Source organism: Podarcis filfolensis (genome assembly GCF_964270895.1).
Source record: "Podarcis filfolensis genome assembly, chromosome: 9".
Lineage (NCBI taxonomy): Eukaryota > Metazoa > Chordata > Lepidosauria > Squamata > Lacertidae > Podarcis > Podarcis filfolensis.
In genome coordinates this window covers 62,892,191-62,906,785 of record NC_139610.1, presented here as the reverse complement: position 1 = coordinate 62,906,785, position 14,595 = coordinate 62,892,191, and the positions used below count along the sequence as shown (strand labels likewise).

General features: G+C 43.8%; 1 protein-coding gene across 13 annotated transcripts in view; it reads left to right on the top strand.

Moving 5' to 3' along the window:
- The window catches only part of PTPN13 (protein tyrosine phosphatase non-receptor type 13), a 154,834-nt gene that overhangs the window by 129,102 nt on the left and 11,137 nt on the right, over nucleotides 1-14,595 (top strand). For 4 of the 13 annotated variants that reach the window (XM_083631538.1, XM_083631534.1, XM_083631531.1 and 1 more), the window contains 12 exons: nucleotides 417-781; nucleotides 1,986-2,160; nucleotides 3,160-3,318; nucleotides 5,308-5,479; nucleotides 5,569-5,779; nucleotides 6,605-6,675; nucleotides 7,268-7,329; nucleotides 8,327-8,438; nucleotides 9,584-9,718; nucleotides 11,809-11,891; nucleotides 12,425-12,480; nucleotides 13,693-13,796. In XM_083631538.1, the coding sequence (XP_083487664.1) occupies nucleotides 417-781; nucleotides 1,986-2,160; nucleotides 3,160-3,318; nucleotides 5,308-5,479; nucleotides 5,569-5,779; nucleotides 6,605-6,675; nucleotides 7,268-7,329; nucleotides 8,327-8,438; nucleotides 9,584-9,718; nucleotides 11,809-11,891; nucleotides 12,425-12,480; nucleotides 13,693-13,796 (1,705 nt within the window). The remainder of the gene's footprint in view (nucleotides 1-416; nucleotides 782-1,985; nucleotides 2,161-3,159; nucleotides 3,319-5,307; nucleotides 5,480-5,568; nucleotides 5,780-6,604; nucleotides 6,676-7,267; nucleotides 7,330-8,326; nucleotides 8,439-9,583; nucleotides 9,719-11,808; nucleotides 11,892-12,424; nucleotides 12,481-13,692; nucleotides 13,797-14,595) is intronic. The other 9 variants (XM_083631536.1, XM_083631539.1, XM_083631532.1 and 6 more) reach the window with 3 other exon arrangements.

Below are 14,595 nucleotides of genomic sequence, written 5' to 3'. Positions count from 1 at the left end.
GTGGTGGAGTCTCCTTCTTTGGAGGTCTTTAAGCAGAGGCTTGACAACCATATGTCAGGAGTGCTCTGATGGTGTTTCCTGCTTGGCAGGGGGTTGGACTCGATGGCCCTTGTGGTCTCTTCCAACTCTATGATTCTATGATTCTATAAGGGCCTTGGATGATGATCTCAAAGCCTGGGTTGGTTCATATGGGGAGAGGCGGTCCTTTTAAGCTTCACCCAAACAAAAAGTGTTTTTACTAATCTGGTGTAGGAGTCTAATAGCCTCCAAAGTACTTTATGCAAACAATGAAAACCTGGGTGGGTCGGTGGGGGCGTACATGTGCATTACACATGACAGTGACACCCGCTCTCTGAAACCGCAGCCAACATGTGTGGTCCCCTTTCTGCCATACTTCCTTGTCCTTTTTCTTCCAGACTCCTATCCATTCCCCTCAGCAGATTTTCCCTGATGTCAGCAAAGGCAACCTTCAGCAACCTAACGGGGAGCAAGACGACAGCTCTGACGAAAACGAAGCCACCGACAAGGGCAGGAAGCGGATCAAGTCCCCCTCTCGAAGGGACAGCTACAGCGACAGCAGCGGGAGTGGAGGGGAAGAGCTTCCTGCGAATGTGGCCCAGATAGCGAGCACAAAATGGAGCTCCGCCCTGTACCAAAACCCCAACAAATCATCAGCTGAGGCATCTAGTCCTTATGAAATGCCCTGCAGCCAAGAGGAAACTATTCGCACTATATATTGTGCTCCGCATGAGACACCAGGGAAACCAGAAACTGAGAACAGGCATGTGCTGTTGGCTCGTTTCGTTAAATTAATTTAGTCATATAGTTTGGTTTTTAACATGATAAGTTGTGAGTCCTGCCAGACTCACAGGGGGAAACCGTGTTTGCTGTGCACCTAACATTCCCCATTCATGTCTAAAATGGGGTTTGAGGTGAAGTCCTAATTTTTGCATCCGTTTCAGTTGGGGGTGGGATTGCAGTTGCAGCAAGAGAGCAACAAATTCCTTTCTTTCCTCCAAACCCTGTTCTGATAACTGAAAAGGGACTGACTTAAGAGAAAAATGCCTGGGCCGATTGATTGCAGAGAGGTAAACTCTAGGGTAGGGAGGGAGGGGAAATTTGACTCCATTTGCATATGAAGGCGAGCTTACTAAATCATGCTTTCCAAAGCAACACACGAACCAAAACAAAGTCACCTTTCAAAATTTGCACCTCTGAATTTTGCAATGCAGCTCTCTGGCCAGGTAATGTGTCCAAAGTACATATACTAGGGTAAATATAAAACACGTGTATTAGTGGAAATGATATACATGCATTCCATTAGGGGGATTTGGTTTGCAAGAATGTGTGCATTTGGTAAAATTGCATATAGAGAAGTGTGCATTTTAGAGGTTATTTTCAGGAAAACACTGGTGAATTTTCACAAGGACTGTTAAAAAATAAATTTGCAAACTGAAGTGGAAGTATGGAGAGCTGAACAACTTAAGACTGGAAAAGCTAGAAACTGAGAGAAACCAAAATTGACATATTCACCAAACCCTGAGGGTTCAGCTCCCTTCACCCACACACTACTTTTGATTGAAAAATAATGTCCCAGTCCTGCTTTTCATGCAGAGCACTGACTTTCAATGCAGAGGGTCCTGAGTTCAATCCCTGGCATCTCTAGGTATGGCTGGGAGAGACCCCTGCCCAGTCAATGCAGACAGCACTGTGCTAAATGAATAATGGTCTGACTCCTACATTCCCATGTAGGTGAACAGGGCAAACACATAGCTACAATGTGGCTACCTCCATCTCCTCTGCTTTGGCCGTGTGAATTGTCTTTTAAACCAGTGAACTGCCCTGAGGATCCCATTTCAGAATCGAGATGGGTTAAAAATATAATCAATAAATTGCCACCGTTGCAATTTCAACCCTCCTCCAGAGGCATTGGAGCCAACCTAAATTTTGATTCCTTTCTTTGTCTTCTTTTCCTTTTCCTTTAGTAACCCACCGTCTCTTCTCCCAATGGATTTGCCACCAATATCAAGATGTCGAACCTTCACATCTGGTTCAGCGGACGAGAAATACAGCTGCTCCGTCTCTGAGCTCATGGCAGCGCCAGGAGGCCTTGCGTCGCTTTTGAGCCAGCTTGAAAAACACGCCGATGAATATGAACCAGTAATGTCCCACTTTTCCTTCTCAGTAGTTGGAGGGAGGGTCGCGTGTTTTTTTAGGTTTGTGCAAACACGGCAAAACGCTACAGTTTACCCGGTTGCAGCCCAGTGGACTTTTGCGCCATCTGTGCCAATTTGCAGATCTACCTTACTTTGTTCCATGTTGTTTTATTTTTATTGAAATACTCTGCTGCTGCTCTGGTCAGTTGGGACCTCCCCTACTCCCTTGCAGATGCTTTTAGGTAAAAGTGAAAACACCAGCTAATCCAAACAGGGATGTTTCCTTGCCTATTGGATCTAATTTTCATATTTAAAAAGAAATGTCTGCAGGTAGATTTCAAATGGGCTCCAGGTACAAACTGCAGAAGCTATTTTTAGTGCATCCACTTAGAAACTGCCCAAAAGACACCTGTGACATGCATACCTGACCTCAATTATCTCCTCCTTTGTGTCATGCTATCTTGAACTATCCTTGTGTATTGGGGACAAGTGGATCAGTCTATTTCTGTCCCATGTCAGTTTTGCACATGTTCATTCATAGATCTTCTCCATCCTGTTTCCACACATTAATTTTTTTAAGAATCCAAACAGAAATCCATATTTAAAAGTATTGGTTGTTATTCACATTGATTAACATGACTAGGTTAGAGCCATTTGTTTCAGTGGGTATTCTCTGACTAAAAACTTAGTTGAATACCATCCATTTTTTCTCAATTGGCATATTTCTAAACATGCTTTATGCTTAAAATATACTGTTTTTAAAACATGGCAGAACATTTTTGAGCCAACAACTGCATTGCAAAATTCAGAGGAAAATCCAAGGGAGAGTTATGTTCTGATCTGCACGTTAGTCCCGGAGGTGCAAATTGGTTTGTTCGCAGAAATTGCAATCCTCAAATACCACCACACAGATAGATAACACATGCAGATCTATGTAGCTGTGTATGTGTATTGTGTTGCTAGTTCTCAGTCTGAAACGTGCTGAAAATGTGCTTCCTTCCAGGAGGTGGAGCTCCATGTTGTCCTGACTAAATCAGAGAAGGGTAGCCTTGGTTTCACTGTGACCAAAGGCAATGATAACGTTGGCTGTTACATCCATGACGTCGTTCAAGACCCTGCCAAAAGTGATGGGAGGTTACAACCCGGAGATCGACTGATCAAGGTGAGTTGGAATGAAGCAGAAGAAGAAGGACCACTTGGTTTGTTTCCTGTTATGTTGAAAAACAAATCCACAAAGGGTCCAGAGGGTGGCAACACAAGAACAGTGGCTCCCCATTTGTGGACTACTCTCCCCAGGGAGACTCACCTGGCGCCTTCATTACATATCTTTAGGTGCCAGGCAAAAGCATTCCTCTTGTTGTTATGCTCTTTGAAGCATAATATGTGTCTTTGAAAGGCATGGGACGCAGGTGGTGCTGTGGGTTAAACTACAGAGCCTAGGACTTGCCGATCAGAAGGTCAGCAGTTCGAATCCCCGCGACAGGGTGAGCTCCCGTTGCTCGGTCCCTGCTCCTGCCAACCTACCAGTTCGAAAGCACGTCAAAGTGCAAGTAGATAAATAGGTACCGCTCCAGCGGGAAGGTAAACGGCGTTTCCGTGCACTGCTCTGATTCGCCAGAAGCGGCTTAGTCATGCTGGCCACATGACCCAGAAGCTGTACGCCGGCTCCCTCGGCCAATAAAGCGAGATGAGCGCCGCAACCCCAGAGTCGCCCACAACTAGACCTAATGGTCAGGGGTCCCTTTACCTTTTATCTTTGAAGGGCAGTATATAAATTCAATAAATAAATAAAATTAAAAGATAAAACTTGGGGGCAAAACAGCAGCACTGAGGCTGTTGCTGCAGCAGACTAAAGATGTTTGCAGTGGGCTAAGGGATTTGCAGTGGCCGTGCATATAGCCTGGTCTGCTGGAGAGACATCTCAAACCTAAAAGTTTCCACGATAGCCTTGTTAGTTTATATTTAGCTACAGTGGCTGTCAGTGCAAGAACAGTTTACTTAACGATAGCTTGTGACGGCTGCATTGGTTGTACACGTCCTTTCTAAGGGCACATCGCTGGTTCCTTTCAGAAGTATTATTCCAAGAAGCATTTAGACTTTCTCAAGGTGATTTGCCTCTATGCATTTTTGATGTTACCCTTCTGAGTGCATGCTTTGATGTTGGTTTTTATTATGTATTATTTGGTGCTGTTATATACTATTTACTGCTATGCATCTTTTCTCTAATTTTGCTTCTTGCAAGTTACTTTGAATGTGTTTTATGAGGAAAAAATGGGATATAAATTAACTGATTTTCACCAAGAAGATGCTAGTATCCTAATTCAAACTGTTTGTAGTTCCCGCTTCCAATCTTCAGTGTGTGTGTGTGTGTGTGTGTGTTTGTGTGTGTGTGTGATTACCTCACCTGAAGGGGTTCTTGTGCAAATCCCATGTGTTTTTGTAAACAGCTTTGAATCTACAATCAAGTGGTATATAAAATTTGTGAAATAAGTAAATAAATAAAATGTCTGCCCCCTCTCCCCAATCATCATGATAGGCATCTGAAGAAGTGTGCATGCACCCGAAAGCTTATACAGTGGTACCTCAGGTTACGGACGCTTCAGGTTACATACGCTGCAGGTTACAGACTCCTCTAACCCAGAAATAGTGCTTCAGGTTAAGAACTTTGCTTCAGGATGAGAACAGAAATTGTGCTCCGGCGGCGCAGCGGCAGCAGGAGCCCCCATTAGCTAAAGTGGTGCTTCAGGTTAAGAACAGTTTCAGGTTAAGAATGGGCCTCCAGAACAAATTAAGTATGTAACCAGAGGTACCACTGTATTATTATTATTATTATTATTATTATTATTATTATTATTATTATTTGCATACTGTCCTTCATCTGTAGATCTCAGGGCAGTTCAGACCTCCGGAAAGAATTAAGTACTTAACCCGAGGTACCACTGTACTAAGAACAAATTTAGTTGGTCTCTAAGGTGCTACTGGACAATTTTTTAATTTTTTTTATATATTTCGACCATGACAGGCATTCATAAATTTTGCCAGCAAATAATAGCGTTGGACAATCATTTCACTGTCTGGAAATACTACTTAGGTTGTTTAAATCATTGCCGCCTCTCAGATCTCTCTCTTTCTTTGATATTCATCTTCACAGGTTAATGATACAGATGTCACTAACATGAGCCACACAGATGCTGTCAGTTTCCTCCGAGCTGCTCCAAAGACAGTCAGGCTGGTGCTTGGGCGTGTTTTGGAGTCGCCCAAGTTTCCCATGCTGCCACATCTACTGCCTGACATTCACTTGACGTGCCATAAAGAAGAACTGGGTAATTCAAACTTTCATGGCATCTGCCTATCCGTCCTCTTCTGTTTGCAAAAGCAAAATATGTATGGTGCTATTTCTTTTCCCCTCCAGGCATCTCCCTTGCAGGTGGTCACGACAGCCTTTATCAAGTGTTATACATTAGCGATATCGCTCCAAAATCTGCCGCAGCCGTAGAAGGGACTCTTCGTGCCTTGGATGTCATCCATTACATTAATGGGATCAGCACCCAGGGCATGACTTTGAAAGAAGCAAAGAGGACGCTGGAGATGTCGCTTCCAACAGTGGTGTTGAAAGCAACAAGGTACTTCTTAGGAATGGCTAAATGCTGTACTGTTTATTTTCTTTATTCCTGCCTTCCTTCCATGATGCAGCTCAAGGTGGCCTACATGCAGTCTTCCTTCCAGGCACCTGACAAGAGCCCGGTCGGCTTAATTTCAGTAATGTACTGTAGATTCCAGCATATTAGGCAACTGGGCGTATAAGACGACCCCCCAAATTGGCAGCTGCCAATTTGGGGGGTCGACTTATACGCCCAGTCTTATACACGGCAGCAGCAGTGGGCGGCGGGCTCCGCGCCAGGAGGAAGATGCCCGGCGAAGCTGCCCAGCGATGCTAAGCTGGCTTCTCTGGGCGGCTTCTTCCTGGCGTGGAGCCCACCACCCACTGCTGCTGCCCAGCAAACCCATCCCTAGCGTATAAGATGACCCCCAACTTTTTGGAGGATTTTCCGGGGTTTAAAAGTCGTCCTATACGCCGGAATCTACAGTACATATATTTTGGGCTCAGATTAAGACATGCTGAGGCCTTAAACTGTGTCAAGTTTCAGAGGCCCCATAACACAGTGTCCCTTTTTTGTAGTGCTAAGAGCAAAGGGTAACAAAAATAAGAATAACCAAGTTTCATATTTGCATATGTACCAGAACATAGGCAAGGATGCAACTAGAAGCGAACCATCAAATTAAAGCATGTATATTGAAAGTTTTGGTCAATCCAGCACAGAGATCACATGTGATCTCTTTCCAGTTAATAAGGTGGTGAAGAATTGCACGTCTTGACTACAGACAGATATCAGGTATATTTTGAACCGTTTGTACAAACTGTGCTTGAGAGTTTCTTATTTTCTCAGGGATGGCCATCCAGTGTTTCCAAGGTCCAAAGGCCCTGATAACTCAAGTCCAAGGTCAATAAAGCATAATGGTAAGGGCATAAATGTATACAAGTTTTACAAGCTGATTTCCTATTGTGCTGTGTACAGTTTCTCAAAAGTCGCAACAAGAGAATGGGCCTTTTCTGTGGTGGCTCCCTTGATTGTGGAATGCTCTGCTCAGAGAGGCTCACCTGGCGCCATCATTACGTGTCTTTAGGCGCCAGGCAAAAACATTCCTCTTTATCCAAGCCTATGGCTATTAAATAGTCTATGACTTGTGAAAATGAGGGGGAGAAGAGTGATGACTTCTCATCATGACTTCATTTATTATGATGAATATTTTATTATTAGGCTGTCCATCAGTTTGCTTTCTATTTTGATTATGTTTTTATCATTGATGCTCTGTAATGCGTTTTTAATGATGTACACCGATCACTGGGATCTTCTGATAAAGGGTGGCATTTAAATTGATATAATAATAATTATTATAAATAGCAGCCGCAACAACAACATTCTCAAAATGACATTTAAGAAAGATAAATAACTTTTAATCGCAAGATGGCTAAATTTCAAGTTATAATTTGATACGTATTGGTTTGTTGGAAAATAATAAATCATTCAATTTCTACACTCTTCTCATAGGTCATTTACTTGGAGACCCCTATGGCAAAGCAGAAATAGGACCTGAGGCATATGCACCAAAAGTAAGTAACTGAGAACAGTTACTCTCTCCCCTTGTTGCTGCATCAGGAGGAATTGTGCCACACAATGAAATGTTTGTGTTTTAAAGGGGAACAGCTTTGCGCAGGGTAAATTTACATCAGTGGTGATCTTGGCTGTTCACATGGTCTTCAGCTTGTCAACAGTTGGAGCTGGATCCAGCAGATTCCCTTCCCTTTGAAGAAAGGGTATTCTTCTGGCAGATGAAATCTGTTTCTGACAGAGGAAATTCCTTCTGCTAGTGGGAGAAAACCTTCCCATCCAGCATTTTTGACTGTTCAGTTATTAATAAATATTAAATACCCAGTATTTAAGCAGAAGTAGACATGAATCAGATAATGCCATTTACTGGATTTTTTAAATATTAGATTAGTCAAGTTTTGAAGTGCCTGGAAAAGTTTATTTAAAATTTGCATGTTTGATGATATCAGACTAGCCTCCTTCCTCGGTCTTTCTGTAAGCCAAGTCAATCAATTGTTTAGTGTTACCTAAAAGTACTGCTTCCCTCATTTCCTTGTACCGTCCCTGCTTTTGAATTCAGAGAGAAACGATAGTCGACTCTTAGGCCTGAACTAGGCAGGTTTTGCCTGCAAACCAGAACTGGAAACCACTATCAAACCATGGTTCCCAATTCTGGTTTGTGGATATAGGCTATGTTTTGTACAAACTACAGTTTGCCTAGTTCAGATGTTAATAGCAAGCCATTTTCAATTGGTCAGTCAGCAAGTCAGGGTGGGAAATGGAGCATGTGATTGGAGAAAGGTTCCTTCATGTAATGCCAAACCATGGTTTGGCGCTGTCTGAATCATGTCATACCTAGTTGGTTGATGACAAGGATTGAATCTGGGGCCTTCTGCGAGCTACACATGTGCTCCAGCAGCGAGCTGCATACTTCCCTGAATTGTGGGGCCAAAATACCTAAATCCAAATTGCCAGCAATGCTTAAAGAGAAAACTGATTTATGATTCTTGGTTTTGTTAGGTTAATGGTGAAATGAACAACAGCCACTATCCAAAAGGGCCAGGGAATGTCACCGTATCTAAAGACGTTAGTAGTCAGGCCTCTGATTTTTCCAGCTACAGTAACAACTCAGGTAAGGATGACAGAGTGGGACAGTTTTGTGTCTCTTACAAAAGCTTTTTAGGAGTGCACTGAAACAGTAAAATGAATGAGGGTTCTGTGCCTAAGCATTCTAAGTTGTATTGTCCGGCTTCAGTATAATGTTCTTGAACAATAATGTTGTTAGAACTGTATATTTATTTGGATGCTATTCAACCAAGTCTTACTTAGCGTTGACCCATTGAACTTACCGTATTTTTCGCTCCATAAGACACACTTTCTTCCTCTTAAAATCTAAGGGGAAATGTCTGTGCGTCTTATGGAGCGAATGTGTGGTCCCTGGGGCTGGGGGGGGGGGAACCTGGGCTTCCCCCGCCAGCCCCAACCTGCTCTTTGGGGCTGGGGGGGGAGCTGGGCTTCCCCCACCGCCAGCCCCACCAGCCCTGGGGAGGCTTCGCACGGCTATCCCTGGCTTTTGTGTGAGGTGGGAGAAGGGACAGAGCGCGGCTCTCTCACTTCCCCCACCTCCCGCAAAAGCCCCCAAGAGCCGCGCTCCCTTTAAAGAGCTGTGTGGAGTGTGTGTGTGGCTCATGAAAGGGAGCGCTGAGCAGAGCCTGGGATGCATATAGGCTCTGCTCAGCGCTCCCTTTAAATAATATTTTTTTCCTTGAATTACCCCCCCAAAAAGTAGGTGCGCCTCATGGTCAGGTGCACCTTATGCAGCGAAAAATGCAGTAATCAGTATGGCTGTGAAGTCCGTGATTTTCAATGGGTTTACCACCCAAAGTGCTGTCCGGGTATACATGGTGTTTTGCTGTGAACAGGCTTCTTCCTCAAGGAGCTTTCGATATAGATTTCCAGATTACACCAGAGGAAGGGTGTGAGAAACATGGAGAAACAGAGACAAGGGTAAATTAGATGAACGCAAGCAATGGTAGCTGAGTAAACTTGCGTAGATCACACAGTCCTATCATGATTTCCTTTCTTTCCGAGGAAGGGGAGGGGAAAGTGAGTCTGCTTACTTCTTTTTCAAGGATTACCTAGCACTGAGAAACAAAGAAGAGATTATCTAAAAATTGTACTGCCTTTCAGCAAGGGGAGTGGGGCTTTGCAACTCCACATGTTCCTCATTTTCTTCTCCCTGGCAGCAACAGCTATGTGACATTGTTTTATTTAAAGCAGAGGTGCAAGACGATGATTCTTACGATGTGGACGATCACAACGAAGTCATTCAATACCTTTTAGATGTCGTAGATGAAGAAGCCCAGAACCTGCTAAACCGTAGTAACGCCGCATCTGGGAACCACCTGTCAGGTACAGTCAAGTGAGCCATCAGTGAAAAAAATCCCACTAATAAGAGACCATTCCAGAGTTGATGTACTTCACTAGATTGAATTTTATTAGGCCTGCAACTCATTTCTTATTAGGTCGCCGCTATCTGTGATGCAAATGCCTTGTTAGTGCTAATTCGGTCTGCATGCTCATTAACTTCCAGGGAAGCTTTCTCAGCCAGAAGTTGCTGATAAGCATTGCTTAACCGTTGGCAAAATCGTTGATCTTTAGCAGTTGCAGAGTTCTGTCTGACATAGTTTCAGGCTCATAGTTTCAGGTTCCCATTTCATGGTGTCTTGGAAAATAAACACCGGTGTGTTGTGTATTTGAAATGTTTGTGTGAGTCTTGCTAAACCACAACATTTTTTTCCTTGAGAGAAGGGGCTTTTTGGTAGTGGTGCCTCAGTTGTGATGTTGTTGTCATGGACTGGCCAGATGCAGAGGACTGGTGGGAGGCACCAGCTAGGAAACCCCCAGAGGAAGAAGGCTCGGAGCCAGGGGATTGGTGGTGGGACGATGATGAATGGTCTGAGGGAGAAGAGGGAGCAGGCTGGGATGAAGAGGTTGTGGTGATCACACAGGGTCCCCGGACGTTTCACCGTCTATTGATCCCTGTGCCACCACTTTATTTCTCGCTGCCACCACCCAGGCCCTACCTGGGACAATACTGAGTCCAGTCAGGGTTAAATTGGAACATAAACTTTTGTTTATTTATTGCAGTTTAACAAGCGTGTGGTTTCATAAATGGTATCGGTCAATTACAATCAGGGGGTGCCTATCCAGACCTATAACTTCCGCTACCTGCTCTCACTCACTAAACCACCTCTCGGATATTTACTTGTCTGCCTGGCCCCTAACTGTTCCTGACTCAACTTATTTCGCTACCCTAACTCAACCTACCCACAGACTCTATCCCAATTCACTCCCACTCCAACCAACCACCCAACTCCCAACGAACTCCTCCCTTTGCCCCTCCCAGAGCTGGTTTTATAGTCCCTCTGACTCCACCCCCCTGGGTTCTGATTGGGTAACCTGTTTAACTATTTCACCTCCAGCACTCTCATATGTTAACGTCACATAGGTGTCAGAGTGCTTGTGTGTGTGTGTGTGTGTGTGTGTGTGTGTGCGCGCGCATGCGCTCAGGCCAACATCTGGTGACAGCAAAAAAGCAGAAAAACTAACGAAGCATAATGGAAGTATAAAAGGCTCAGAAATAGGAAAGTCAGAAATAGATCATTTCACCAAAGTTGGTAGCTTATTTTCCAAAGCCCCTTCAAACGATTTGCTGAAGAAATAAGTGGTTCCTTTAGTGTTTGTGTTTCAGCTGCTGATAGTTGTTTCCTACCCTTAATTATTGTGCTTGGCAATACTATTCGGATAGCTAAGCATTTAAGGAGCAGCAGCTGGACCTTTTTCAAGTTAGCCCCATGGATGTAGTAAGGAATTCTTTTTTTCTGGCAGGTCTCATGTGTCTTTTATTAGTTGTGTGGCAGGCAGATGTTCAATGGGGGAAATCTGCAGCAGCCCCCTCCCCTCCCCCACAGCCCTAGCCTTCATGAGGTTTTGTTAAATAGTGGCACACACTTGCATTTAGTGAGTGATTAAAGCCTATCAGTCCTGATCAATTGTGTGGGTTTTTTCTTATTTTTTGACGCCATGTTTTATGCGGTGATTGATTGGAAGCTTTGCTTGCCCCCGGAGTCCACACGCTTTCTCTGGGCTGCTCTGCTCCCTCTGGGCAGCCTCCAGCTTCCTTTAGCAGAGTGATACACAGCGTAGAAGCAGAAGCGGTTAGCCGTGTGTGCGTAACAAATCAGGCTGACGCACGCTTTCTTCCTTATCTTACAAATAGCTTTATTCTCGTAGCAAAACAACAAACAGATCGTAAATCTCCCGGTGACTCAGCACCCATTTTTCGCTCCTCTCCCGGTACGGGACAAAACACAGACTGTCTCTGAGAGACACAGTAGAACACTCCCCTCAGTATTCTAACCACGCCTCAGAATGTGAGACGTCACTCAGAACTTCTTAACCCTGTAAGTTCTGACTCTCTCCATATGTTTCTCTCCCAGTAGAGGCAAATGGGAAACTTGCAGAAGAGAAATCAGAAGACACAGACTGTGATGGGTCATCGTTGCCTGACGATTTCCCAGAGGTAAAAAAAACGTGGTAGCAGGATTTTTTTAATAAAAAAATTGCACAGGTTTTATATGTGGAATTGTTGTATATATGGAGCTATTTTTAGTAGTTTTCACTTTTTTATTTTTGCTTTGTCTGTAACTGTTTTATTTGTTTTCATAATTGTATATTTTACCTCCCCCAAGGACCTTACAGTAAAGGGCAGCTTAAAAAAGAAAATATAAATGATTAAAATTGTGCAACCTAATCTGCTGATATGTGATTGAAAGCCATCCAAAATATTGACTGTCTGGCAAATGGCATAGTGTTTTTAAGTATTATAGAAACTATCAGCATCTTTGGCGGCTGTTGTGGTTGTCAGCACAAAATGGTGGCTGTAGGCAGCAAAAAGAAAGAGGTGACACTATTCTATATTCTCCCATCGCAAAGAAAAGAACTGGATAGAATAAGGCACAGAATTTTTTACATAAAAGTTTTCTACCTTGCTAGTGCCCCGCTATGTAATTATAATTCATTTTACAAATGGTCTTGTTCTGTTTTTCTCCTTAGCCACCCCAAATAAATGGCTGCGAAGAGTATTGTAATAACAAAAGGATTTCTGAAAGGTGAGATTTATTTTTTTAATGGAGATATACACAAGGCCAGTCCTCCTTAATTTGGCTTATATTTACTGGTTTTAACAGCTCAAAAAATTGAAATAAAAATACCATGTGATAATAATAGTCTTAGCCACGCTTAGTGATATACTTGAAATGGGTGTTTCTTGCTGTTGCATGGAGCCCAACAGCTTGGGCTCCATCTGCACTGTGCTTTTAAAGCAGCATCATACCACTTTATAAACAGGCATGGCATCCCCCAAAGGCTCATGGGAACTGTAGTTAGTTAAGGTTTCTGAAAGGTGTTAGGTAAAGGTAAAGGGACCCCTGACCATTAGGTCCAGTTGTGGCCAACTCTGGGGTTGTGGCACTCATCTGGCTTTATTGGCCGAGGAAGCATCCGGATCATGTGGCCAGCATGACTAAGCCATTTCAGGCAAACCAGAGCAGCGCACAGAAATGCCGTTTACCTTCCCGCCGGAGCGATACCTATTTATCTACTTGCACTTTGATGTGCTTTCGAACTGGTAGGTTGGCAGGAGCAGGGACCGAGCAACGGGAGCTCACCCCGTCGCAGGGATTCGAACTGCCGACCTTCTGATCGGCAAGTCCTAGGCTCTTTGGTTTAACCCACAGCGCCACCCGTGTCCCTTTTTCTGAAAGGTGTTAGGAGAACCCTATTCCTCTCACAGAGCTACAGTTCTCATCACAGAGCTACACCAGAGTGGTTTAATGATCAGTTCCTCTCCCCAGGAAACTCTGAAAATTTTAGCACTCTGTGGGGTAGACAGGTCTCCTAACAGCTCTCAGAAGAAGCCTTAACAAGCTGCAGTTCCCAGAATTCTTTGTGGGAAGCCACCCAGTGTATAGTGCTGGTGGGGCCAAATATAATGGGCACATGTTTCCATGTTCCATTCCATATTTCATGTGGCATGCCGTGAAGGTCAGGCTTCCTTTGCCGTCTGCAGATTATGCTTTGTTTTCTGTGACCTTGTAGAATGTCGAATAAGATGGCCATAAAAACGCAAATGGAAACTACCTCCCTCCCATGAATCATACTAAGATTTGGCATATATAATCTAATTAAGTTGGTAATTCCTACTTTCATTTGAACTTCCGTTGCCTGGAATGTTTTGTTTCTTAAGATTATTTTTTGTCCTTTGTGGTGGGGGGTGCAGACACAGTTTTGGGTCTTTTTAAGGAAATGTTTGTATTTTTAAGATTACCCCAGCGACCTCTGGCGGGTCAGGGAGACGACGATGAGATTACCTGGGGAAGTGACGAGTTACCGATTGAATCAATAAACCAGCAGCAGTCTGTTAAAGGTAAGCAATCAAAGAGACAGGGGCCAATTCGCAATATTTTTGGTCTTCTGCAGATTACCTGTTTATTCAGTATTCATTCTGATTTGCTTCCACATAGTTTATACACAGGTTAGATTTTGTCCCATCTTTATTAAACAATTGTTCTGACTCTTATACGGGGCGGTTATAGAACAATGATGTCATTGCTGGGTGCTTAAGTTTTTCTGTCAATCATTCAGTCGTCCCACACTTAATCCTGTCACTTCCCTAACCACAAAGACCGGGCTTTCTTTAAAAAGTGGGTTGTTGTTATTATGATGATTAATTAAATTTGTATACCGCACTTCATTTGAAGATCACAGGGTGGTTCACAACATAAAAATACAAAATGAGAACATAAAGTACATAATAAAACAACAAACCAATAACCTGCCCCCCCTTCCCACAAACACATTTAAAAGGCCATGGAATGTTCAATCAGCAGAAGGCCTAATTATAGAAAAACATTTTCGCTTGGCGCCCAAAGGTATGTTATGAAGGCAACAGGCGAGCTTCCTTAGGGAGTAAAAGGTAAAGGGACCCCTGAGCATTAGGTCCAGTTGTGACCGACTCTGGGGTTGCAGCGCTCATCTCGCTTTATTGGCTGAGGGAGCCAGCGTACAGTTTCCGGGTCATGTGGCCAGCATGACTAAGCCGCTTCTGGCGAACCAGAGCAGCACACGGAAACGCCATTTACCTTCCCGCCGGAGCGGTACCTATTTATCTACTTGCACTTTGACGGGCTTTCAAACTGCTAGGTTGGCAGGAGCAGGGACCGAGC